This window comes from Neolamprologus brichardi, chromosome 11 (genome assembly GCF_056152115.1).
Source record: "Neolamprologus brichardi isolate AB-2024 chromosome 11, ASM5615211v1, whole genome shotgun sequence".
NCBI lineage: Eukaryota > Metazoa > Chordata > Actinopteri > Cichliformes > Cichlidae > Neolamprologus > Neolamprologus brichardi.
The window spans coordinates 14,101,061-14,125,559 of NC_142114.1; the positions used below are offsets into that span (position 1 = coordinate 14,101,061).

At 39.3% G+C, this 24,499-nt stretch overlaps 3 protein-coding genes across 4 annotated transcripts; 2 read left to right on the plus strand and 1 right to left on the minus strand.

The window, feature by feature from the left end:
• Positions 1–3,863: 3,863 nt before the first annotated feature.
• On the minus strand, positions 3,864–9,673 carry trip13 (thyroid hormone receptor interactor 13). Its single transcript, XM_006801372.3, has 14 exons — positions 9,519–9,673; positions 9,226–9,309; positions 8,787–8,946; positions 8,569–8,695; positions 7,068–7,123; positions 6,875–6,965; positions 6,712–6,784; positions 6,554–6,617; positions 6,369–6,455; positions 6,124–6,230; positions 5,434–5,587; positions 4,271–4,383; positions 4,107–4,176; positions 3,864–4,030 (listed from the first exon to the last, which is right to left on the minus strand). The coding sequence occupies exons 2-14, from the start codon at positions 9,297–9,299 to the stop codon at positions 3,935–3,937; spliced, it is 1,272 nt and encodes a 423-aa protein (XP_006801435.1). The 5' UTR covers positions 9,300–9,309; positions 9,519–9,673; the 3' UTR covers positions 3,864–3,934.
• A 3-nt stretch (positions 9,674–9,676) lies between these two features.
• brd9 (bromodomain containing 9) lies at positions 9,677–15,866 on the plus strand. Of its 2 annotated transcripts, XM_006801373.3 has the most exons (17): positions 9,677–9,837; positions 10,380–10,600; positions 10,976–11,110; positions 11,201–11,330; positions 11,424–11,481; positions 12,240–12,384; positions 12,496–12,606; positions 13,165–13,349; positions 13,519–13,651; positions 13,781–13,856; positions 13,971–14,066; positions 14,159–14,291; positions 14,379–14,490; positions 14,603–14,659; positions 14,766–14,871; positions 15,301–15,471; positions 15,578–15,866. In XM_006801373.3, the coding sequence occupies exons 1-17, from the start codon at positions 9,789–9,791 to the stop codon at positions 15,676–15,678; spliced, it is 2,019 nt and encodes a 672-aa protein (XP_006801436.1). In that variant the 5' UTR covers positions 9,677–9,788; the 3' UTR covers positions 15,679–15,866. The 2 variants fall into 2 exon arrangements, with proteins under 2 accessions (XP_006801436.1, XP_035768231.1); XM_035912338.2 differs by having other exon boundaries at positions 13,519–13,856.
• A 1,730-nt stretch (positions 15,867–17,596) lies between these two features.
• Positions 17,597–23,275, plus strand: zdhhc11 (zDHHC palmitoyltransferase 11). Its single transcript, XM_006801371.2, has 11 exons — positions 17,597–17,856; positions 18,680–18,898; positions 19,315–19,493; positions 19,629–19,730; positions 19,829–19,953; positions 20,037–20,192; positions 20,298–20,413; positions 20,497–20,546; positions 20,642–20,705; positions 20,810–20,888; positions 22,539–23,275. Exons 1-11 carry the CDS (start codon positions 17,833–17,835, stop codon positions 22,679–22,681), a joined length of 1,257 nt encoding a protein of 418 aa, XP_006801434.2. The 5' UTR covers positions 17,597–17,832; the 3' UTR covers positions 22,682–23,275.
• Positions 23,276–24,499: the final 1,224 nt, after the last annotated feature.

Sequence of the window (24,499 nt, forward strand, 5' to 3'; positions counted from 1 at the left end):
AGTAGTTTTTCATTTTTCCTATGTTCTCTTAATACAGCTGTAACACGCCTCCACCTCTACTTTGAAAAGTCAATTCCTTTTCCGGTTGCAGGTTATGTCTCTCTTGACGCGTTAAACAATTATTGGCAGTTCATGTGCAGTTGAAAGCTGAACCACGTCCTCTGTTGGTGTCATCTTCCTTTTGACTCCATTCATGTTTTTTTCCCTAATTCATTTCTTGTAGGTTCATATTTATGGCAAATACCTTTCATTATTCTGTCATTTGTAGTTCTGTTTACACCAGAGCTCAGTTAATAACTGAATAAAAAAAGTGAATTATCTCCAAATAGCCTTGTGGTTATAAAACCTTGAAGAAAATTGTTGTAGCACAATTATTGCTGGACTATTTTACTACTTGCAGATGCTCTGGGTTAGTGTCGTGAATGATTTACCAGTTTGTTTGGTTTGTGTGAATACGGAAAGGCTTCCTATTGTCGTTTCCAGTATTTGTTTTTCATATATGCACAGCAGATGCCAAAGATAACTATTGTTTATTGAAGACAGCCAGGAAGAACATGTTGTACTTCAGCCCAGCAGACTTCAAAAGCTCCTCAGCACTTTTATAGTTTGTTTCCTTTGGCACAGTGTTAAAAGAGCCCAATCGCAGGACACATTCCACGCGCTATATAAATATTAATTTACTACAGCAATGTCTCGCTCAGTGTGAAGCTAATGTTTCTGTTTTGTAAATGTTCCTCGGTCGTGCAAATCCTTTAAGAAATCAAGAAAGGTGTTACTTTGATCTTTTGCGTGGAAACCTAGACACAAACTGCTGTGATACACTCTGCTGACTCCTCCACGTGCTGCTGTCACATCACAGTCGTGCACTTAAACCTTGTTGTTGGAGAGCTGCGTGGATGAGCATGTATTCTCAGAGCCACTGAAACGTGTTATTCTTTCTGAGGGTGGTACTGTATGATAGCGTCCCAGTTTTACTGCCATACCTTTACCCTTTAATGTGCAGCAGTATAGCTCTTTCTATCAGTGTGACTGCTATATGACTCCTCAAAGACGCAGAAATCTTAGATCACTGTCTGCGGTTGACAGGACGAGTCGACATTTGCATAGCTCATTGATGGCAGCTTCCTTTGATCCTACTTGCTGCGCCTAATTATCACAATTTCTTCATGCAGCCCGGCTCCCAGGATTCAGTCTCTTTACAAGGTACCTCTCCTTCATCCTCGTTCTCCTACGCCTTCTAACATCCTGCTTAAATGGATGACAAACATATGGGGTACAGAAATCTCAACAGACTCGAGAAACAACAACTGTTCGTAATTTCTGACAGGACAGTCTTGACTGGGAACAGATACAGAGAGAGAGAGAGAGAAAGAGCGCGCTGCGGTTTTCTTCTGAGGAAAATGTTCATTTGGATAAAAGCACTAGTTTATGATCAAAGGCTGCCATGTAGAAGAATTGAAAAGCCAACACTGCTTCAGCTTTATGGGCTCTCAGTATGCATTTGTGCAATGGATGTGGATTACCACGCTGGCAAAGGCGCAAAGTATTTCTAAACTAACAACTGAGTATCACACTTTTAGACCAGCAATGTAAATCACAACCTCTTAAAAACTCAGAGGAGATGAGTGATAATTTCCATAGTTCGTGTGCAGCTTGGCTCACTTCCCTCTTACCGCGCATATAAGTAAGAGTGTAAGTTAACCCCCCACCCCCACTTGAATCACCATTGGCACATAAAGGTATATTCCATTGCTTTCAGCAATGTACCTGAACAACGGTTGAGAGGATAAACATCAGACTGTTTGTTTTGTTTGGAGTTTTCTGACATTTTAAGTCAGCTTGAAACAGTGATAAAATCCCCATAACAATAAGGCTTTTGACTTTTCTTCCTTCTCCGGCTTAATTGCCTTTTAACAGCTGCCTGCTTTTGGAGAGACTACAGTGAAAAGAAAAGGGCCTGCAGACAGAGCAATTATGGTTTTATTTACCATGCCCGTTCTTACAGCTCTCCCTTTCTCTACTACCCCCTTTTTCTCTCACCTTTGTAATCACTGATCAGATTAGAGACAAGTTGAGCTCCCTCATGTGATTCATCTTACTCAAAAATTCACTGACAAATAGATATAATGGGAGCCAAACAATTAGGTATAAAAGATAACATGGCACTAAAGGGGCAATTCACACAAATGCTGTCTTTATGCATGAGGGGAAATCCATTCTGGGTTGGTCTTGATTATAGCATAAATCTTTTTTTTTTTCCATCTTAATTATAGACCTTTGACAGCATAATCAAACCCACCAATAAAATAGAAGCTCAATAAAACACGCAGTAAAGGTCACTGTAAAGGTGACAGTGTTATGATTGAGCAGGTCTGGAGCGTGCAAATGAAGACAAATCCAACATTTGCTTTACTTTTACATTCAGGAACAGCCTACAGGATTCACCTTTGAAGTGGAATGAAAAAGCTGTTGCCAGCAACAAACAAAGGGCACATTGTTTGAAGCCAGCAGCTGACATGCAAAGCAGCAGAGCATTCACAGAATGCAAAACATGTTCATACGAACAACGAAACCACAGATCTGTTCGTATAAACTGTGTACAGGACTGACGCATTTCAAACTCAGTCATCTTTCAACCTTTTGGTTTTTAGTCCACAATGGAAGACCGCAACATGTAAAAGCTCACAGTCCCAAATCATAACCATGTATCACTTTAACTTCCCGTGCATGGGCCTGTATAATAAAGGAGGAATATTAGGTAGAACTACTCTTTTGTTGCTTTGTTGTAAGGTAACATTTGATATTTGCAGAACTTTGTTGGCAACCCTCCCAAAAAAAACCCCCCATTGTTCATCTAGTTGATACAAACTTACCACAAAGTTAAATGCAATTAGCTTTTATTGCCACCTTTTCTTGATCTATCTTGTCTTATTGCCCTCACTGAGACAACCATGCAAATCAGAAACTGTAATAAACGGAATTCTGTTTATGTCTAGAACTGCATTACAGCCTCAGTGCGCCCCCAAGTGGTGGACTTAGTGTATTAAAATCTCCAAAATGCATCTGACACTGCAATCAGGAAACAATGCTGTTTATTACAATTTTATATACAAAATAAAACCAATAAACAACAAACCCAGATAGTTTAAATTGGATTAATCACATTCATTTATAAAAAAAACCAAACAAACAAACAAACAAACAAACAGGCGAACAGAGCACAAAGCAGATTGTATGTGAAGGGTAAAGCCCACTCACGTTTTTGTTTTGTTTTTTTGCATCAAGTGTCATGCACAGGCATAAAACCCCTCTGTAGGGGACGCAGCCAGCTGAGCTTACAAACTTGTCAGGTGAAATAAGCGACCTTGAATGGGACCAATAAACAAGAACACATAATAACACACAAAGGTTAACCGTTCATAACAAACTGCAACATGTTTACTATATTTTGGATTTGTTGTCCGGTGAGTCTGTTGGCCCATTGTGGGACTCGCGAGCTGTCATGTCAGCATAACTACACACTGACTGATCTAATGTCTGTGCACAAATAGTATAGGTTTAGAAAAAGAAAACAAAAAGAAATAGTTATGGTTAAAGCAACAAAAATTAAATACTTTGGAAGTGAGAAAAGAGTAAACATATTTGTTAATAGCATATAAAACAAAGAAAAATTCAAGCATTGGGGGCTACAACTTAAAATTACAATTCCTCTGCCGACATAGATATGGTCTTGGTCATTTAAGAGAGTAGCACCAGCAAAATTACCTGAATAAACACTTTTGTGTTACAGCACTTGTTAAAATAGCATTTGTGTGTATGTATATTGAATGTAGTGCTGCCAAATGAACTGATTAAGCTCTATAAAAAAGATGTTTTATAGGTTTTAAACCACAAACAAGGCACAATCACTCAGCCTGTGGGAATTTCAGCAGGTTCAGATACCATTGACCAAGTTAGCTTTTTCCTCCTTCTGTTTTTCCACAGCTTGGCCCATAGCCTCCAGAAACCTCTCAAGTGTTACTGTTGGTGTCTGCAAGGCAACAAACCATTTTAAAAAGCCCATGTGAATCTTATGTTTGTCAGGAGAACAACAATCAAATACCTACCTTTACAAAGAGTGCATGGGCTATAAATGGTAACTTCCTGAGCGTTCTTCCGCTCAAACCTTTGCTTTTTCTGAAAAGAAAAAGAAAAAACTGAGCATTGGCCTCCGTCTCTTTTCGCTTCCCACACTCTGATTTAGATGCTGCTTATTGGAGTGTGCACTTACATAGCAATGTTCCTCAGATTTAGACTGTGTTCGGACACCTCACTCTTTGCAAAGCCCATAGTCTCGAGCTCAAACATGGTAAACAGCTGCTGCCGGGGGTAGATGATCTGGCACTGTGTACATCCAAGATCACAACTCAGAGACGTGTCGGGAAAAAAAATTGCATTTCATTTACATAAGCTGAATTTTAAAAGTGCCTCTTATGATTCTTCTGTCAAGAAATCTCTGCAAAAAAACTAAATACAGGAAGAATGTCCTGTGTGAGAAAACTGAGAATTAATGTTAATTTAACAGCTAGTCACTGGCCCATATAGACCTTTGCACATCTGTAGTCCTTTGCCGCACTGCGATTACAAAGCATACGTAACTTTGGGATGTTTTTAGCTCAAATTTTTAATTTACACTTGGTGGTCTGTTCAGATTGGATCACGTTCACAAAATAAACGAACCGCTCTGGAGTTCCTTTGGAGACCACCTCCTCCAAAGGTTCTCGTGGGGTTGTTTTGGTTTGCACCTGAATGCACTTATTTGGATCCAAATATGTCACATTTGACCTCTGACCTTACTTTTACATTTCACATCTTTCAAGTTGACCCCATTTCAAGAGAATGAGCTGCCTAGTTAGATGTGTACTGTAGTAAAATATCACATTATACAACATTATAACAAGCCCAAGTTACAAATCAGTACCGCTTTGCTTTCCTTAAATATGCTTAAATTGTATTTTGCACCGTGACTTTTTTTCTTTTTTTTTTATTGTTCTATCAATATTTTGTTGGAATAAACTGCTATATGGACATTATGTAGCCCTTTTATCAAGAGCAATTTACAGTGTCTTCATTCAGTTACACAAACACTCATACAGAGATTGCAAGGTACAATGCCTGGCACTGGACAGCATGGTGTGCACTGCACCAGATGGCTGCCATATGTATGTAACATTTCAGGAAACTGACATTCGTTTCCTACTAGCAAAGTGCTCTTTTTGGTCAGGTGGTTACTACGCAATATGGTGACATTATAATATCTAATATAGACCTGTATGCCAAGTTTGGTTGCCCACCTCGTGACCGTGTAGTTACAATTTTAGACGGAAAAACATTTAAGTCAGATGTGTTTCACTTTAGAAGTGGAAATAAACTGCTGCCAGATTACTGGATTACCTTCATCAGCTCCTCCAGGCAGGAGAGGTAGATGTTGTAAATGCCTTTTTCAGATGGCGGTCCGATGTACTGCTTGATATCAGCTCTGTCTACAAAGGCCAAGTCGATTTTTTCTGTCACATTGGAGGTCGTCAAGATCACTACATTGGAATGTCTGAAATATCAGCCCAATAGCCAACACAGAACAACTTGTTTAAAGTAGCACATAATAAGTAAATAATCCATCCATCTACTTTCTGTCACCCCAAGTTTGGGTCAGTAGCAGTTTTAGCAGAGAAACTCAGACTTCAGTCTCCACAGCCACCTAAAAAGGTTATGTCTCATGGAAATGTTATGTTCCAAGTCAGCCAAGAGACATATTGTCTTCAAGTATGCCCCGGTTCTGCCTCAGAGCCTCCCGTTTAGATGCCCAAACCATATCAGCTGCTCCTTTCAATGTAGAGGTGGAGCAGCTCAGCTCTGGGCTCCTCCTCTGTCTTAAAGGGAGAACCAAGATAACCTACAGAGGAGGCTCATTTCCACCACTTGTCTCTGCAATTTCAATCTTTTGGTCTCTACTGAAAGCTTTTAACCATGTGTTAAGCAACAGCTTCATTTTCACACCGCTCTCTCTCCACCACAACAGACTAGTACAGAGTCAATCTCTAATTTAAAACAAATAAAATCACTAAGAAAGGTTTGCATTCTGACCGTTTGATCTGGTCCAGCTGCGTGAGGACAGAGTTGACCACACGAATGGCATCAGAAGGCTCTGTTCCTGCCTGGCAGGCATTTCTTGCTGCTGTCAAACTCTCCACCTGTTCACAAAAGAGAAACAGTTTCAATCACACTTCAACATAACAAAGTACAACGAGTTGGCAAGAAGTTCTTCTGTCTTAGATAAACATAAAAGACACAGAAGTAAATCAAAATTAAATAAATACACTTCATTTTACCTCATCAATCAGAACAAACACAAGAGCGTCTTTGTCATCAATCAGCTGTTGGATCTTTTGAAACATCTTTGTGACCAGCTTGCCACTCTGTGAAAAATAGGCATAATTAGCTACAGGAGACAATACGAGTAACAAAAACATTAAAAAATAAAAAAAATAAATAAAAAAAAAAGACCCAGGTGTACCTCTGAGAACCACTTTGAGAACAAACTGTGGCTGTTTATCTCAACAAATTGGCCATATAAATACCTGCAGGGGAGAAAAAAAAAAAGGTGTATTTGGAAATGAAAAGTGCTGGTGTAGTCATAGCTGGAGCGTTTCACTAGAATGAGGACGATCTTACCGACTTGACAGTCTGATTGACAGTTTCTGGGCGAGAGCTTTGCACAGTGATGTTTTCCCTGTGCCTGGAGGTCCTGAATGTTGGCAAACAAAGAGAGGCAATCATTATTTTTTGTTCCAATGTAATAACAATCACTGTAGAAATTCCCTTCTTAAATATTTACCATGAAGCAGAACAACACGATTCCATGAAATCAGGTTGCTGTCAACGTTTTTGTCTGAGAAATAAATTGTTGTTGTGACATAATCCAGGAGCTAGAGAAAAAGGGAAATAAGGTAAAGTTCAGAAGCATTAGGTTACACATCAGGTGATTTGATCATTTTTCCTAATTCCTAAACAGCTGTAATTTATTTTACCTGAGTTTTGACTCCAGTTTCATAAACCAGACTTTCCCAAATCCCATGAAATTCAGCTGTTAAAAAGAAAAAACAAAGCAATTTAACAATATAATAGAATAGAAAATGCTTATGAGCTACAAGAAAAAAAAATATCATCCTCAGTAGCACAACATGCTCACCAAGCTTTACACCCACAGATCTCGAATGCTAAACCAAGATTATTTTATTTTTATCCCATAAAAAGAAGAAATAAAAAGCAGATGCTCCACCAGCAACATGGCAGCAGGATCTTGAGGCCTGTTTGACAGAAACATGTAGCCTGTACATTTGTAACAAGATGTAAAATACTGATACATTTGCAAAGTAGGTTTTGGTCATGCTGCATTCGAACACACAAATGAAATCCGAATTTTGATACTAGTAAAAAGTAAAGAAACGTTTAAATAAGCGCTAGATTTTCACACTTCTTTCTGCTGTATAATACTCATTCCTACTCTTAATATGATCCATAAACATTTCAGCACAGACCTTGTACCGTGAAGATACAAAAATGTCATTTAAAAAGATTTTGGTTAAAATACGTCAGTTTGTAACTCAATGCAGGAAGATTGCAGGGTCACATGCATCCGATATCTTCTCCCCCTACTTTTTTAAAGCTGCGTTGGAGACATATCGTGACCATCAATCATTGCTCTCCAGTCCTTTACTCCCTGTTAAACGAGATGTTTTTTCTGAGAACCTCCTGATGATAGATGTTGCTGGAACATACTCAAACGACCATTTCCATCCTACATACATCCTATATTATACTATTATCCTCCACTATACGCAGATGGCGTCACATTGATTGTCCAAATATCTAATAAAAAAACAAGATGGTCCACAGAACAATGAAAAGAAGATCCAGCATCTGGTGATACAGTGCTCTAAAAACAACCTTGACCTTAATGTTAAAGAGACCAAAGAAATTATGTCTATATTACTGAGGACTTGATTTGGTCTCTTTATCTCCGGTCTGATAAAGAAGGCCCAGTGTGAAAGGGCCCATTTGTCACAAGTTTCTCCACTTCTCCAGCTTCACCACTGTACAAATATTATAGCATTATTTTCCATGTTCCCATCTTACAGTTTGGTACAGCAACTCTGCCTTGGCTGACGAAAGGGCACTGCAGAGGAAAGTCACAGCAGCTGAGCGTACTGTTAGCAATCAGCTACCTGTCATCAAAGATATCTACCAAAAAACACTGCCACCAAGTGTTTTTAAAATGCCACCAAGGCTTATTTTTTCCTTTCTCCACCCCAGGACAGTAAATCTCTCATGTCTCTATAACAATATGTTCCAGAGTCCTTTATGAATGACTTATTAAATGCATAGTCTTACACTGTTTTGCACACAATCACTAGACCAGAAACTGTCACACACTGCCAACAACAACTGTAACCTACCTATAAGAGACAATTTATTGCACTGGTTTTGCTTTAATGACAGTAAAGCGAATTAAACTGAACGCAGTGTTACCTGCAGGCAGCAACCAGTGGTTTGCTGCTGAAAGCTCCTCATCCTCCTCCAAAGTGAGCATGCTAGGTCCATCTTCGCTCAGTGTGAAGATGTGAAAAGAGACACAGCAGTTTTTCAAATCAAGGGGCTGAAAGGGAGAATAAAAATTAAGCATAAAGCTTTAAAAATACAATGATACTGCAGAGCTTTCATCCCCAAAACAAACTGAAATAACAGACCTGTGTAACTATTTCTTCTAGATCAGCTATAACCACAGATGCCACATGCTTCTGAAGGAAGTCATCGTCAAACTCTGTCCATGCGTAGTTTCCAAACACCATGCTGTGACAGTTCAGTAAACTCTGAACATGCATTTTCACCTCAGACCGTTTAGCTGTGCTGAAATATGAAAGACAAATCACAAGAAGGTATGCGTGTATATATCTAGCTTCTGGCTGGTACTATGACAATACCATTGCTGATTTGTTTTAAACAAACGTTATCGTCAGACATAACTTGAAACATATTTAAATCTTTGGTGAAAAAAAGGAGTCATTTGAGTTCAAAGGGTCAAAGTAAACCAAAGGAGGCATTTTAGCTCTTCATGTCCTTTATCACCTGTGTATGGGTTTGACCTAATATTAACGTCACTGTTTACACTAGGATTAAACTACCCACCTGTCAGATTTAACGTGAACTTCCACATGGATTTGTGGTATGAGGTTTCCCGTCTCCATCCTGTCATCCTCCATTGCCGAAGAACTGTGAACACCAGAGCAATAACTTCGGCTTTAACAACAGCAAGTCTCAGAGGGCTTCGCATGTATTTCATTAAGTACTGAACCAAAACCCATCACTACATCGCGTTAGCAAGCTAGCTAACCCGGGTAAGGCTGTAAACGTGAGCTAGCTAACCCAGCTGCCTCATATGAACAAAACAACCTGCTGAGGTGACAAAACAAAACCCAAACCTTAAAACATTAGCGTCGTCAAACTGGTTAGTCTTATCAATCAAACATCTGGTGTATTTTTACTATCAACCGTGTGCTGCCGATATTTATGAGTCGAATTCCGCGCGTTTTGTTTAAACCGGAAATACAACAGTAGTTTTTGTAGCGTCACATGATCGTCTGCCCACCGTCTCTTTTGTTGCTAGGATCGTAACTCGTCACAGCTAGGCTAACGCTAGCGACCAGTGTTAATTGGAATAAATTTACGACTTTCAGCATTAGAACAGAAACATGGGGAAAAAACATAAGAAGCATAAACCGGAATGGAGAACAGTTGACGGTACATTAGAGCACATTTTATTTGAACACCGAGCGCTCACTGCAGCGTCGCTTTTGTTCTAGCTAGCATTATGTTAGCTAGCATTAAAGCTGACAGTTTAGTTTATGTATAGTAGCTCCATTCATTCATTCATCTACTGGTGGAATTATGTATTCCTAAAATCTCGCATTAATCACTTTGCTGCATTACGTTGTATACTATTTTGTTCTTATTGTTGTTTGTTTTACGTTATAAATTATTATAAAACACTTCTAAAAATTACAAACTGTATTTGGGTTGTAAGTAGAAAAAATACATAAACAACATAAAAATACATACATACATAAAAAATAAACAACAAAGAGATTATTATGCCTTTTATTTTATATAAACCAGAGAGCTTATTATGCCTTTTTTATATAATAACCAGTTTGGCGTGTAAAGGCTTTCGTTTTTTAAAGACAATCTGCATGTTAATGTCAACTTCTTTCATACTGCCCTTCTACTCTGTCACTGCTATTGCCTGACACAATACCTTTACCAATTCTTCGTTTTGGTTGTAGACTATGAGGACAAAGCTCTTGAGAAGCCTTTGAAGCTTGTGCTCAAAGTTGGAGGAAGCGAAGTGACTGAACTCTCTGGGTCCGGCCATGACTCCAGCTACTACGATGACAGATCAGACCACGAGCGAGAACGTCACAAAGAAAAGAAGAAAAAGAAGAAGAAAAAGTCTGAAAAGGATAAAGACAAATATGTAGATGATGAGGAGAGAAGGCGAAGAAAGGTTAGGTAGCTGAATTTCGTTCTTCTGCGTGACTAATGCACCATTTACTACTTTAAGTTGTTTGTTTTTTAATTGGCTTTCATTTCATTGGGGTGGCTGTAGCTCAGGAGGTAGAGCAGGTCATCTACTGATCGGGAGGTTGATGGTTTGACCTCTGGCTGCTCCAGTCTGCATGCCATATATCCTTGGGCAAGATACTGATGCTCTCTGATGCATCCATTGACATATTGACGTTTTTGATTGGTAGATTGCACTTAAGTGTCAAAGACAGTGCTTGTGTGAATGAGGCTTCTTGTATAAAGGGCTTTGGGTGCTCTGGGAGAGTAGAAAAGTGCTATATAACAATCAGTCCATTTACTATTTACCATTTCACAGGAGGAGAAAAGGAAGAAGAGGGAGCGGGAGCAGAGTGAATCAGAGGCGGCAGCTGTGACTGTTGCTAGTAGTAGTAGTGGTGGTGGTGCTGGACCTGTTGAACCATTCACACTGTCAAAAAGTATTGGCTTGGAGGTGATAAAACTTAAATCTTAAGATTGTGACCAATAAATTATTTATGGTTATTTTTGACAAGTTGTTTACATTCTGTGTGTATCTCTACAGCCAGAAGAGAAAAAGAAGAAGAAAGAAAGGTTTGAAATAGAGCCCGAAGGGGAGGAGTTTCACCCCACTGTGAAGGTGGACGTAGAACAACCAGGAGACAGGCCAGTCAGAGCTTGCCGGACACAGCAAGGCAAGACTACCTGTCTATAAGAGCATACAATTTTTACAAGCATTTTTTATTTGGGCAAAAATTTACTTGTAAGTTTATGTTTGCCCGATTTAGAGAATGAGTCCACACCACGGCAACAGCTGCTAGAACACTTTCTGAGGCAGCTGCAGAGGTAAGAACAATGTTGTCTGTTTACAGCAAAATCTTCCAAATGCAGGCACCGCAGATGCCTTCATTGCATTTGTTACTCTCAAATGAAAGCTGAGAGTCTACACATTATGTCCATGTCCATTATGTAACTATAACTAGAAAATGTTTCGGTAAACAGGTAAAAAAACAGAACTTGTGTCAGTGTCCAAATATATGAGGCCCTAACTGTACATATTACGATGAACGCAGTCCACAGTAGTTCTGTTTCCTTTTTTATACCGGTAGATTAAAAATGTCAGTTTTGCATGTGTCTTTTCCCACAGTCCACTTGGCAGATTAGCATGAGCTTAGATAAACACATATATTCTCTTAGAGAGGGAGGTTCGCATTACTTTCCTGCTAATAATGCTCTAAAAATAGAGCATTTTGCATTTGCTGTTCTATCGTGGAACACCAGCATGCTACATTTTGAACACGGCCAATAAATATTGCTCCTTTGACATGCTTTCAAACATTAACCTAGCAGATAATGAATTATTATTCTTTTGAAGAACTGAGGGGAAGCCCTGTTTGTTTATCACAGATTACAAAATGTGGCATGTGAATAAGGCTACATTATGAAATTCTTTGTTTGATAAAAGCACAGCAAGATCCATTAATAATGACCATTTTGACCTGAAAGATAACATTCTTGATCAGATCAGAACACTGGGCACCTCTAAACAAGTCTAAAAGCTTGTGCTTTCAATAACATTGATGGTGTGTCTCTCATCTTTCCAGGAAAGATCCCCATGGGTTCTTTGCATCTCCAGTAACAGATGCAATCGCTCCTGGTTACTCAATGATCATCAAACATCCTATGGACTTCAGCACCATGAAAGACAAGAATAGAAAAAATGACTATAAAACAGTAACAGAATTTAAGGTGAGGGTGTCTTTAACAACTGATTGTGAATTAGATTTTCTTCCCAGCTTAAAGATGTTGGGCATTAAACCTGCAGCCTTCATAGTCGACTGAACACTTTTTGTTCCTCAGGCTGATTTTAAACTGATGTGTGACAATGCCATGGTATACAACCGACCAGAGACTGTCTACTACAAGGCTGCAAAGAAATTGCTTCACACAGGATTCAAGATGATGAGCAAGGTAACACGGTCAAGCAAACCAAAGGCAAAAACACTTTATTCATTTGTTATAACAACAGTGTATGATTGTTGTTGATGTGTACATTATATTGTTGTTTTATAAAGATAAAACAGCACAGCAACAGAGATCACAAAGGAAGTTATTAGCAGTCAAATCATGTTCCATACACAGTGTGTTCCACAGTTATGGAATATATTCAAAGTGCTGTTATTTTTAGTAGCAGAGTTGTACGACTCTCACATACAAATAAAACTGATTTGGGTGTTGCAATCCAATGTATCACTCCGAAGATATACCATTAATTTAAACAATATTCAATCGACTGCAAATGTTGTTAACTAATGCTACTAGTAATGCAAACCTTGATGTTCTAAACCTAAAACTTGAGGATATACGTTTTTGCTTTCGTTAAAATATACTGTCACATGTTTATGGAATCAGTACAAATGCTTTACTACCAATATCATTGTTTATTATTGCTTTTCCATAAAAGTGGAATTTATGTAATGAATGTAAATATTGTGTCTTTTTTTTTTTTTCTTTCTACTCGTTGTCCAGGAACGGCTTTTGGCTCTGAAACGCAGCATGTCATTCATGCAGGACATGGATTTTACCCAGCAAGCAGCCATTTTGGGGGATGAAGACCTGACAGCTGACATTCCTCCTCCAGAGACAATCCACATTCCAATGGAATCTCCAAGGAAGCCCAGGAAACAGCCAGCCAAGGACATGAAGGAAATCAGGTATTCCCTGAACAGTGTCTACATTTGATGTCACCTTTACTTTTTTTGCAAACGCGTTCAGACTAACATATTCAGAGAAGCCAGTGGGGAAGTGATTGACACCGGATGCATTGTGAATCTTGTCACACAACACCTCGTCTGATACTGTGTAACATTTCTGCCGTCTCAGTTACCTGTATGAACCAGAGGGAAACGCATGCAGCTTGACTGACAGCACAGCAGAGGAGCATGTTCTGGCACTGGTTGAACATTCTGCAGATGAAGCTCACGACCGCATCAACAGATACATGCCAAACTCCAAGGTTTTACACTTTGAACACTTTTTATACAATCCAGTTGTATCCAATGTTTACACAAGTTATAGCTCTTTTTTATTATTAGAGCTGACAGCTTTTAAAGCGTTTAATTTACTCAGTGTTTTGCTTTTTCAGATGGGGTATTTGCGTAAGGAGTCTGACAGTTCTCTTTTGTATACTGTTGTAAATCAACTCGATCCTGATGCAGAAGGTTTGCTATCACTACACGGCCTTTTATATATCTACTAAAAACTTTTTACTTCTGCTATATCATTATAATATGTGATATCTCTGTAAGAACCCAGTTTGATTTATTGTTTTGCAGATGAAGAGACCCATAAAGTGGATCTAAGTTCTCTGTCAAATAAGCTTCTTCCTGGGTTAACAACCCTGGGCTTTAAAGATGACAGGAGACACAAAGGTATGTGATAATATACACTTTCATTGATTTACTTAATCTTAATTATTTTAAATAGTTCATGCTTTTTAACAAGTTTCTTTCTGTTTGTATAGTGACCTTTCTTAGCAGTGCCTACAACGTCCAGAGCCTCCAGAAGAACTCTGTCTTTGCAGACTTGTTACCTGATGAGATGGACATGCTCTATTCAGCCTATGGAGATGACACAGGGGTTCAGTGCGCTTTAAGGTAGGCGGTCATTTTTTTGATCACACTGATAAATTATCCAGTTGTGGTAAGTTTTTCATTTTTGATCACCTTTTTTCACCACTTAAGTATACAGGAGTTTGTCAAGGGCTGCAGCGGTGTCACCAAGCATTGGGTTGATGGGCTCCTGGACAAGATGACCGCAGGCGATCACACAAAATCTGTCAATCAGATACGACAGGTATAGTCTCTTTTTTTTTCTTCTTCTTCTTCTTTTTCTTTTTTTGCTTGCTTAAAGAAAAGTTTAGTTCCTCTGCTGCGTTTACGAAGCTTCTTTATTTGTAACATTTCAGAAGAGAAATATAATGCTGAAACCTGACGAAACCAAGTCGAACATCTGTGACATGCAGGTACGCTGTGGCTCATGAAAGGAGATACTATAATATGTTTTGATTATTGTTTTTCTTGTTTCAACTGAAATGATTGACTAATTCAAGCTGGATATTTTCTGTTCAGATGGCAGACGGAGCTGGTCTGGGAGAGGGGAGTTCGGTGCTGGATTTCATGTCAATGAAGACTTATCCAGATATGTCTCTCGATATCACCATGCTTAACTCATTAGGTGATTGTTCTCTATCAACATGCTGTATATACGTTCATATTTCTATATCAGTAATTCAGATACAATGACATTTAGATAAGAGAAGCCAGGTAAACGTGATGTTACCATAGGGGTAGGTAAATATTTGGAGTTGCTGGAATAAAGGGCATTATTTCCATGTAAACATGTTTACTATTTTTCAGCACATGCGGCAGCCACGTCTCCTTCATTGGCATAGAACAGAAATGCTGAATTTGCTGTTTCACTTTCTTTTCCACTGAATGTGTACTCAAAGTTTAAAGGAGCTTTCTGTGGGAAAAATCTATAATGTTCTACTTAACAAAATTCAGCTGAATTGTGCAAGTTTTAGTTTAGTTAGCCCTTATTAAGGTCGCATGAAGTGCCCTTTAATTCCCGATAATGAAGCCATATTTATTTTTTTTATATCAGGCAAAACGGTGAAAAAAGAGCCAGGTAATGAGGAGGGCCAACAGCCTTTTGATGATGCTGATAAACTCCTGCAGGAGTTCCAAGAAGCGCAGGTGGACAGAGTTGGCTCCAGACCCTCATCCAACCTGTCCTCACTCTCTAATGCCTCCGAGAGGGACCAGCACCACTTAGGTATCTCCAGCAAATGCCTTCTTTTCCCTTTATTTTAATGATTATATGAAATGAGCTATTAGTGCCAGCAATACAACATAAGAACCATTTTTTCGTGCATCTATAGGGAGCCCATCTCATCTGGGTGTTGGAGACCAGTCTGAAATGGTTCATGATCCCTATGAGTTCCTGCAATCTCCAGAGCCAGAGAACACGGCCAACGGCTGACCACACACTGCCGCACTGTTATCCTGTTGCTAACCACTCTGGCTACTCTGTTATGGACTGTTGAATTGCAGTGAAGAAAGCAGGAGCCTCAGACCTTTGTTAAAGACTGAACATAAGTGTACAGACTAGTGTGATTGTGTGTTTTTGTATGAGTTGCAGCACTTGAAAAATAAATGTTTGTGCCTGTGTTTGTGAATGTGTGCACTCAGTTATCAGACACAAATCTATTACTTATTCTGATTATATACAGTGTTGTTAAAAAGCATTTGCCCTCTTCTTGAGTCCTCTTTCTTGCATGTAAATGCAAAATGCAGTTTTTAAATGCTGATTTCATTTATTAAGGTAAAGAGCAGAATTCATGGTTGCAACAATTAGTCGTCCAGCCCCAGACGATAATAGTATCACCACTATGGACTGTATGTATTTTTGTGAAATTCAATGTTTTACTGCAGATGTAACAGGAATCAAACCTTCCATAAAGTTCTGCTTTTATCTGTGGGTTTTAAGTGGTGGAAATGAAGTTTCTCTAAAGGGTGGCTGGCCTCTCCCTTAGAGAAAGGGTGAGGATTTCGGCCATCCGGACCTCAGAGTAGAGCCTCTACTCCTGCACATTGAAAGAAGCCAGTACAGGTGGTTCAGGCATCTGACAAGGATGCCTCCTGGGTGAGGTGTCCTGGGCATGTTCCACCAGAAGAAGGCCTAGTGCAGACCCAGGACACGCTGGTGAAATCATATCTCCTGGCTGGCCTGGAGAAGGTGGCTGGGGGGAGGGAGGTTTGAGCTTCTCTGCTTAGGCCGCTGGCCCTGTGGCCCGGATAAGTCACAGGGGCTGAGTTCTGTCATGGCATCCGATGCCATTTTTATTCAGTATTTTTCTTATTGTTGAATCATTAACTGAGACTAGTGAGGCCTGCAGTTCTTTAGAAAATGTTCTTTTGTGATCTCCTGGATGAGTCACTGATGTGCAATGGCTCTCACTGTGGTTGACGAGAAATGTTTAGTCTTTTTCAGAGATAGATGTCAATTACTTTCTCATCTGTTCTTCAGTTTCTGTAGATAGTGGTATGATGTCGTATGTGTTGCTTTGTGGACTTGTTTAGCTTGCTTTACCTTGTCAGATCGGTTCTATTTAAGTGATTTATTGATTCAATCACAATTATTTTAAAGGAGTGTGTGTGCGTGTGTTTGGGGGGGGGAGGGTGCTAACTTTTTCACACAGGGCAAGGAAGGCTTGAATAAATACAAATAAATAATTGTATAAATAAAACTTTGTCTAATATTACAATTTGATTGATGATGTGAAGCACGTAAGTCTGACATCGCTGCAAAAAATAAGAAAACAGGAAGGATACAAGTACTTTCTCACAGCACTGTAAGATGGGACACTATGGGAGCACAAAAATAGGAAATGTCAGTGTTATCCAAATATCGTGCATTTGCAGCGAAAACGTAGTTTCAGAGTAACTGAACTGCTGAGTCCTCGGGTTTTCAGCATGGGTAAGCTTCCACCTGTAAGTTCTAACTGAGCTACGCTGTTTGTCTCGATGTGTTGGGGAAGTGAAACTGAAGCACTATGGGTGCTGCGACATATGCATTTAGCACGGTCTAATATGAGTTGAAAATAAAGCACAGGCTTTAATTTTGAAAGCAGAAGTACCCTGTGAGCACATATGTCTGTCTGCAGTTCCTTCTTGTTCTGTGGAATCATTGAACATTGGTTTCAAATTCCCTGACACCTGTAAGTATTTAAAAGTGCGTTTAATAGGCGAGTTGCATGCACATCATCTGGCGAGTCAAGGTTGACAAAGAGGAAAATACACACAAACACATGCATAGAAAAAAGGGGAAAAGGGCAGGTATCGCGAAGAGAGCCATTGCGCATGCGCAGTCGCACAGTTTCCATAGCGCTGCACCGTCCTGCTGAGTGAGTTGATTCTTCTACTTCACGTCCTTCGGCTTTCACAAATCCAAGGACACCGGAGGACCGGTGTGCCCGTTTTATCCAACATACGGGAGCTTTAAAGTGATTTGTCGATGTTGTCGTGTTTTTATTATCATGTGACTTTTACTCATAAGAAACACCTGCTTGGCTGACAAAGTTATGATGGGACTTTAGGCGGTGAAAATCGAATGAACTGAAGAAACTTTAATGTTATGGTCGCTGTCGCAAGTAGAAAGGTAAGTAATTATGGGTTAAGACTAGTGTCGTCGTTATTATTATAATTATTATTAGTAGTATTGTTATTTTAACGGGTACAAATGGAGTCAGCTAGATTGATTGCAAATTAAACAGCCGGTTAATCCAGTAAAGCAACCATAAACTGATTGCCAGCTACTCGCTTTAGTTGTTAAGCAAAGCAGAGGCAACAAAACTAGCTGCCAGGAATACAGCCGGATGGCTCTGTTGCTTCTTTTTCAGATTTCTAATACATAGATGAACAAGTCCAGAAATAGTTGACCTTTTATGCTTTTTAAGTTAAACGGATTGCACAATTCATATGCTGTGCTAAGCGTAAGGCTAAAAGGAAAACATGTGATTGCAAGGCCTGTGAAAAAGAAGGGGATGTTAAAGTTTGTGGAAGTCACTTTAATCAGCTGTTTCCTGCAGGCTTTGCGACTGAGTCCCCCGTTCTTGTTTATTTGCCTTTTTAATTTAGTGGCGGAGAAATTAATGCTCCTTTTATGAAGTTTAAAATGTAAGAAATGTAGTTCGTACTGCTCCTCAGTTACACTTCACTTTATCATCACACTGCAGTGCTTATATATTTCTTTTTCAATACATATACACCCTTGAAAGTAAACCAGAGTGGCCGGGTCACTGTAGAACATCTAGCTGCACCTAATACAGTCTTGGTATAGCACCATCTTTGGATGAACAGTCACTGCCATTATGCTCAACTCATTTTCCTAGCTCATTTCCCCAGCAAATGTGGCCGCACTCTGCCGGTACTCTACTTTTATGTGTACTCCAACCTGTCCTTATTCTTCTCTCGCACCATAGATGAACTGCTTCAGTCAGAGGTTCAGACAGACAGCTCCCATGCTTGGCAGCAGCAAAAATGAGCTTGTCCCCTCCAAGCCTCCCAGAAGGAACGGATGGTCGTGGCCCCCTCAAGCCTTCCAGGTGGTTGGGTGGTCGGTGTACAGCTATCTCACCATAGTCAGCTTTGGTATCTATATCCCGCTTCTGCCTCTGCCTTGGAAACATGTGGCCTATACTGTATCCTTAACACACAGCGGGTCTTTCTTATTTGAATATGGAGCAAACATTAGCCTCTGCTGGGGTTTTTTGTCTTTTTTTTTGTCTGTGCTGCTGAACAGGACAAGGATTTTGTTGTGTGGCGTGTCTGTATGGGCTTCAGTCACACCCAGTGTGACACACTTTCTTTTTCTGGCCCAAAAGACATAATCAGTGGGCTTTTTGTAAGCTGTTGAATGCCGCATGATGTCAACCACAAGAACAGTCAATGTCTTCAGTCTTTATTTCTCATGCACAAGACTTGTACAGCAGTTGTTCTCTCATACTAGTCCCACTTAATATTTTTTCACATTAGTGCACATTTATCACATGCTGCAATATTCTTTAAGGCCGTTTAAAAAATTTTTAAAAAAAACTTCCTTGACTGTTTTGTGCAGCTGATGGGCATAGCATTTATTGTGCACTTATTCGCACACATCGCAGTTCTCACTATAGATCCAGCAGATGACAGCGTGAGGTCCAAGCAGAGCTATTCCACGCCGATGCCTCTCTTTGACCGAACAAAGCAACCGCATGTTATCCACGACCTGCACTGTTATCTTTGTGATGTGAATGTGTATGTATCCTGAGCAGCAGTCTCTAATGTTCATTTGCATTTTCAAATTGGCAGGTACCCTATCACAAATGAGGAAAAACTTTTTTTTTTTTTTTAATAAAGTGTAATGATGTAAAACATTAAATCTTCTTGCAGTGGCCCCAAAGTAAAACACTGTGGTGTTTGCAACAAGTGTGTGGAAGACTTTGATCACCATTGCAAATGGCTGAACACCTGTGTGGGTGGAAGGAACTACCGGTAAGTTGAAGTTTTTGGATTTATGAGCCTTATCGTTGCTGTCCACGTGAAGTAAGACTTGCTCTATAAATTCATCGGTTTTCATGCGTTACTTTCAGGTACTTCTTCTTGGCACTGTGCTCAGCTACAATAGGCATCTTTCTGCTTATTGTGGTTGTGTTGTTCGTATTTATTCAGCATTACCTCAATCCGTACAGCTTACGGACTGCACCGCAGTTTGCCGGTGAGTGACCTGCAGTATAATCTTACCGAGTCGGTGGAAATTGCAGCACTGAAAGCTGTCCTTTTTGTTCCTTCTTTTCAAAGATGTGTCGGGGAATAGTACCTGGCTGATGTTTTTGCCGTTAGCTCCCATAAAGACGAGTTCAGCTGGTCTCCTAATACTAGCCTTCGTAACAGTCATGCTGAGCACCACCTGCCTACTGCTGCTAAGCCATCTGCTGGGCTTTCACCTTTACCTCTGTAAGTGAATTTTGGAGACATACATGTCATAAGGTTATTTTCCCCTCTTCCAGTGATTAAGCCTCACTATATCCTGTGGTGTTTGCCCCTCACTCTGGTTTATAGATCATAAAGGCATAAGCACGTTTGATTATGTTAAGCTGCAGCGGCAAAAAGAAGCAAAGAAAGACGTCGAAGCAGAAAATGGTACTTGTAATGCAAAAACTCATAAGGCTCCACAGGTCAGGCTTCTTTTCTGCCTCTAACTGTTATTCACCTGTTCAGTCTATTGTATTCAGTAGCTTTGTTTTTTTTCTTTTAATAGAACCAAGAGGCCTCAGTTGACTGTGAGCCATCATTGTCACAACGTTCAAGGTAAAATATTTCCTTTCTGTTTTGTAACACTTCTTTTAAAGGTGTTTGTTTAAAAAAAAAAAAAAAATAGTAATACCTCTCTGGCTTTCTTGAAGTTCTTGCAAATTTCATGATAAAGATCCGTTCACCAGCCGGCTTTCGGAGTCCATATGCACAGAGGTAAGCATGTCTGCTTATATCTTCTTTGATTGATTTATGATGGATCTAATTTGTGACGCATTAAAGTGTTTGAGGGTTTGTTTGTGTTTTGGTTTTTTTTATAGCTGGAAAACTTTAAGAAATCAGCCGACAAAGAGAACAAATTCCGCTATGGTACAGAAAATCCCAGTGAAAATATAGCAAGTAAGTATTCGTCTGTACTCTTTACCAATGAGCTCTTTTATACTTTACAGTTACTTTATACTTTACACTTTTTTTAGGTAGGCGTTTTCAATAACTCTTACACAAATAATAGCGCAAATATTTAATCAGCCAATCACATGGCAGCATCTCAGTGCATGTAGAGATGGTCAAGACAACCTGCTGAAACATCAGAATTAGGAAGAAAAGTGATCTAAGTGACGCGTAGCATGGTCGTTGAGGAACTGCTAATCTGCTAGGATTTTCGCACATGACCATTTCTATGTTTTATAAAGGATGGTAAGAAAAAGAGAAAATATCTATTGAGCACAAGTTCTCTGGTTGAAAATACCTTGTTGATGCCAGAGGTCAGAGGAGAATGGCCAGACTGCTTCAAGCTGATAGGGAGGCATCACAATCTGAAATAATCACTTGTTACAACCAAAGTCTGCAGAAGAGCATCTCTGAATGCATCAAACCTTGAAGCAAATGGGCTCAGGAGAAGACCACACCGGGTGCCTCTCCTGTCAGCTAGAAATAGGAAACTGAGACTATAATTCACATGGGTTCACCAAAATTGGACAATAGAAAGCTGTGAAAACTTTGCTTGGTCTGATGAGTCTCAATTCTGTTGCAACATTCAAATGGTAATGTCAGAGTTTTGCACAGACACCATCAAAATAACCATGAGAGCATGGATCCAACCTACTTGTATCGACAGTTTAGGTTGGTGCTGGTGGTGTAATTGTGTAGGGCAGTGATTTCCAAAGTGTGGGCTGGGGCCACCTAGTGTGCTCCAAAGGTACTTGCAGGTTGGCCGCAGTAATAACAGAAATTCTGAAACTATGGACAGTTTCATATTTATATACATATATTGGAACTGGTAATAGAATGTGGTTAGTTTGTATTATTATTCATTACTCTGACCTACATTTACTGCTCTGGTATTGAGGTTTGTGTCCCAGTGACACACGGGTCACATATTGGCAGTAACACTTTGCATACGGGTTTGCATATGACTGAGTAACATTAGCAGTTTATAGCCAATAGCCTATGTTGTTGATGTTTTGTTTTTGTAATGTTTTTTCAAATTAAGATTTCCATGAAATGCATCACTTTCTTTTGTATTTTGATTAGAGTGAAGATTTAAGATTTTCTTGCTTTTAAGTTGTCTTGACTTTGTGAATGGCTGGTGTAGGGGATGTTTCCTTGGCACACTTTGGGCATTTCATCTTTTGATCGCTGCTTACAACAGAAAAATTATTCATGTTACAAAGCTCAAATCATCATCTTAAACCATGTACTCAAATCCAATAGAGCACCTTTGGGATGTGGTGGGACAGGAAGTTCACAATGCAACTGTGTGAATCTGGTACTAGCAAGGTGTACCTAATGAAGTGTCCTATTGAGTGTATGTCAACTTCATTTACAAATATGAAAGCCCCGCAAAGTATTAGAAATCTGCAGTATATGCATACTACTTTAGAACTGCAAACAATTATTGGAATTATTGCAGTAAAGTGTACAAGTGTTTATGCTGAGCGTAAATGAAGTGTGTTCTTCTAAATTATCAGGTAAGTTTATTAGTATGTATTAGGAAAGACTGTCGGCACATGCAGTTTGTAAGTAATGCTTATCTCCTCTGTTTGACAGGGGGAATAGCTTTGAGGGACATCAAAAACTGGAAGCCTGACAATGATGAAGAGTCTCAGAGTGCCACTGTGAAGTCTGTTTGCAGTGTTCCTGGAGTGCAGGACCCTCTAGGCAGCTCAATCATGACTCCTGATGATATTTAAACAAACGGATGTCTGCATGGTGGTGGATCAGAAGATGCTGCTCTCAGAAAATATTTATTTTGACATTATCAAAACAGGAACAGAAAGGTTGGCTATTTACAAGAACAGAGTACTGTGTGGACCTATGCATTTTTATATGACTGTTTTGTTTTTTTTGTATACCAACTGAATAACTTGACCTGTCAGTGGGTTTCATTCATTTTTTAATAATTTTGTTTGTTTGTTTGTTTGTTTGTTTTCATGACAACAGTTGAATTATTTAAAGCAATGTTTTATCTCACTGACTTAGTTAGCGAGGCAGGTCAGTCTCTGTTCCATTTCAGTTAGACAGATGTGTTTTTGCATCTTTTTGAAAACTAAATATATCACGGTGTAGTTTCCTGTTCATTTCACTGATGGTAACATTTGAGAATCTTTCCGTTTTTATCTGATCACCAAAGAGAGAACCTTATATGGGAAAAATGTTTTGTCTAACTGAAGAGTAGAGCAGATAGTGGCCTGAAATAACACTTCAGCTCTCTGTTGCCTTTCTATGAACAACTGATTTTAAAGTTGACGATGTTAAGCACACCCTTTTTTTGCTAAATATGACAGTAAAGAATATAAAAACCATGTTTGCTCTATTATTTTGTTTCTTAACTTCCAGTGTCTACATTATTTTACAAAATACAAATATGTATCTGACTATTTGCTTTGTTGATGGAGATGGAGATGATGGAGCATTAAGGTAGGACTTTTTGGAATGGGCTACAGTTGAAGTCATACATTTTAATGAATGACAAAGGATGTTGTAGTTGCAAATCCCTTCAGTTTGCCAGCAGGAGGCTCCAGAAATGGAATTAGCAGTTTGTTTGTGTGTGTGTGTTTTTGTTTTGTTTTTTTAACAATATGACTATGTGGGTGTGTGAGCTCTCCTTTGTTTATTAGGAAATGTGCCATGTACACAGCCAACAGTTTACATATTTAGTGGAGATGGTGCAAGAAACTGGCTCACTTTGCAACAATTGTCAAACATGTGAATGTCATTCTTACAACCACAGCCTTTAGCATCAAATTTCTCATTCTTCATATATATACTGGGTCAAACCACAGCTGTACCAGGCCTGCAGCTTGTGTATGCTGCTTTTGAAATCAATCAAAAGTAAGTTTTGGAGCACATTTTCACATACCCCGCACATGACTGCTGCTTGAAGCATTTGCCTGATTTAGTCTGACTTTTTCTCTAAAAAACAAAAAAGCCACTAATCATTATAATGTTCCTTTTGAGGCTTGTTATTGCATTTTTTTTTCAATTACACGTTTTATTTAAGAATATATAATAAATGGATTGTTGCAGGGAGTTTTAAGTGTACATTGCTTGGATTGTACATATTTTCACCACTAGATGGCTGTAGACACCAGTGTCACCTGGATGGGCGAGCTGGGAATTTGTATCGGTGTTTGCATACCAACTTATAGTGTGTCCTTTTTATTGTCTCTCAGAGAGGACTGTGTGATGTGTCTGGTACAAACAGTTGGCATGCTTAGAGATATCAAGTTAGTTTTTAAGTTTTGTACAATGCAAGATGGATGGGTGTAAAGGAGTAGCATGGAGCACACGCCTCACATCTGTATAATTTAAGTCTAATTTAAGTGTATAATTAAAATCCTGCACCACTCGGTTACAGTGGTGAGTAAATATAGGTATTTATGATGGTATTGATATGCAATACAACAGCATTAAACTGAAAATGAAGATCAATACTTGCATGTTGCTATATGCCACAAGTGGTGAGGGTCTGTCAAAGTGAAACTAGACGGGCCCAAAACCTTTGAACC

Bases quoted from the DNA above. Each gene is read 5' to 3' on its own strand.
- zdhhc11 (XM_006801371.2), top strand. From the start codon at position 17,833: ATGGTCGCTGTCGCAAGTAGAAAG. The intron at 17,857-18,679 runs GTAAGTAATTAT...CTCGCACCATAG, and splicing joins TCGCTGTCGCAAGTAGAAAG to ATGAACTGCTTCAGTCAGAG. The intron at 20,889-22,538 runs GTAAGTATTCGT...TCTGTTTGACAG, and splicing joins TCCCAGTGAAAATATAGCAA to GGGGAATAGCTTTGAGGGAC.
- trip13 (XM_006801372.3), bottom strand. From the start codon at position 9,299: ATGGAGGATGACAGGATGGAGACGGGAAACCTCATACCACAAATCCAT. The intron at 6,785-6,874 runs GTAAATATTTAA...GCCAACATTCAG, and splicing joins TCGTGTTGTTCTGCTTCATG to GACCTCCAGGCACAGGGAAA. The intron at 6,618-6,711 runs GTAAGATCGTCC...TCTCCCCTGCAG, and splicing joins TCAATCAGACTGTCAAGTCG to GTATTTATATGGCCAATTTG.
- brd9 (XM_035912338.2), top strand. From the start codon at position 9,789: ATGGGGAAAAAACATAAGAAGCATAAACCGGAATGGAGAACAGTTGAC. The intron at 12,607-13,164 runs GTAACACGGTCA...CTCGTTGTCCAG, and splicing joins GATTCAAGATGATGAGCAAG to GAACGGCTTTTGGCTCTGAA. The intron at 14,292-14,378 runs GTAGGCGGTCAT...TCACCACTTAAG, and splicing joins GGGGTTCAGTGCGCTTTAAG to TATACAGGAGTTTGTCAAGG.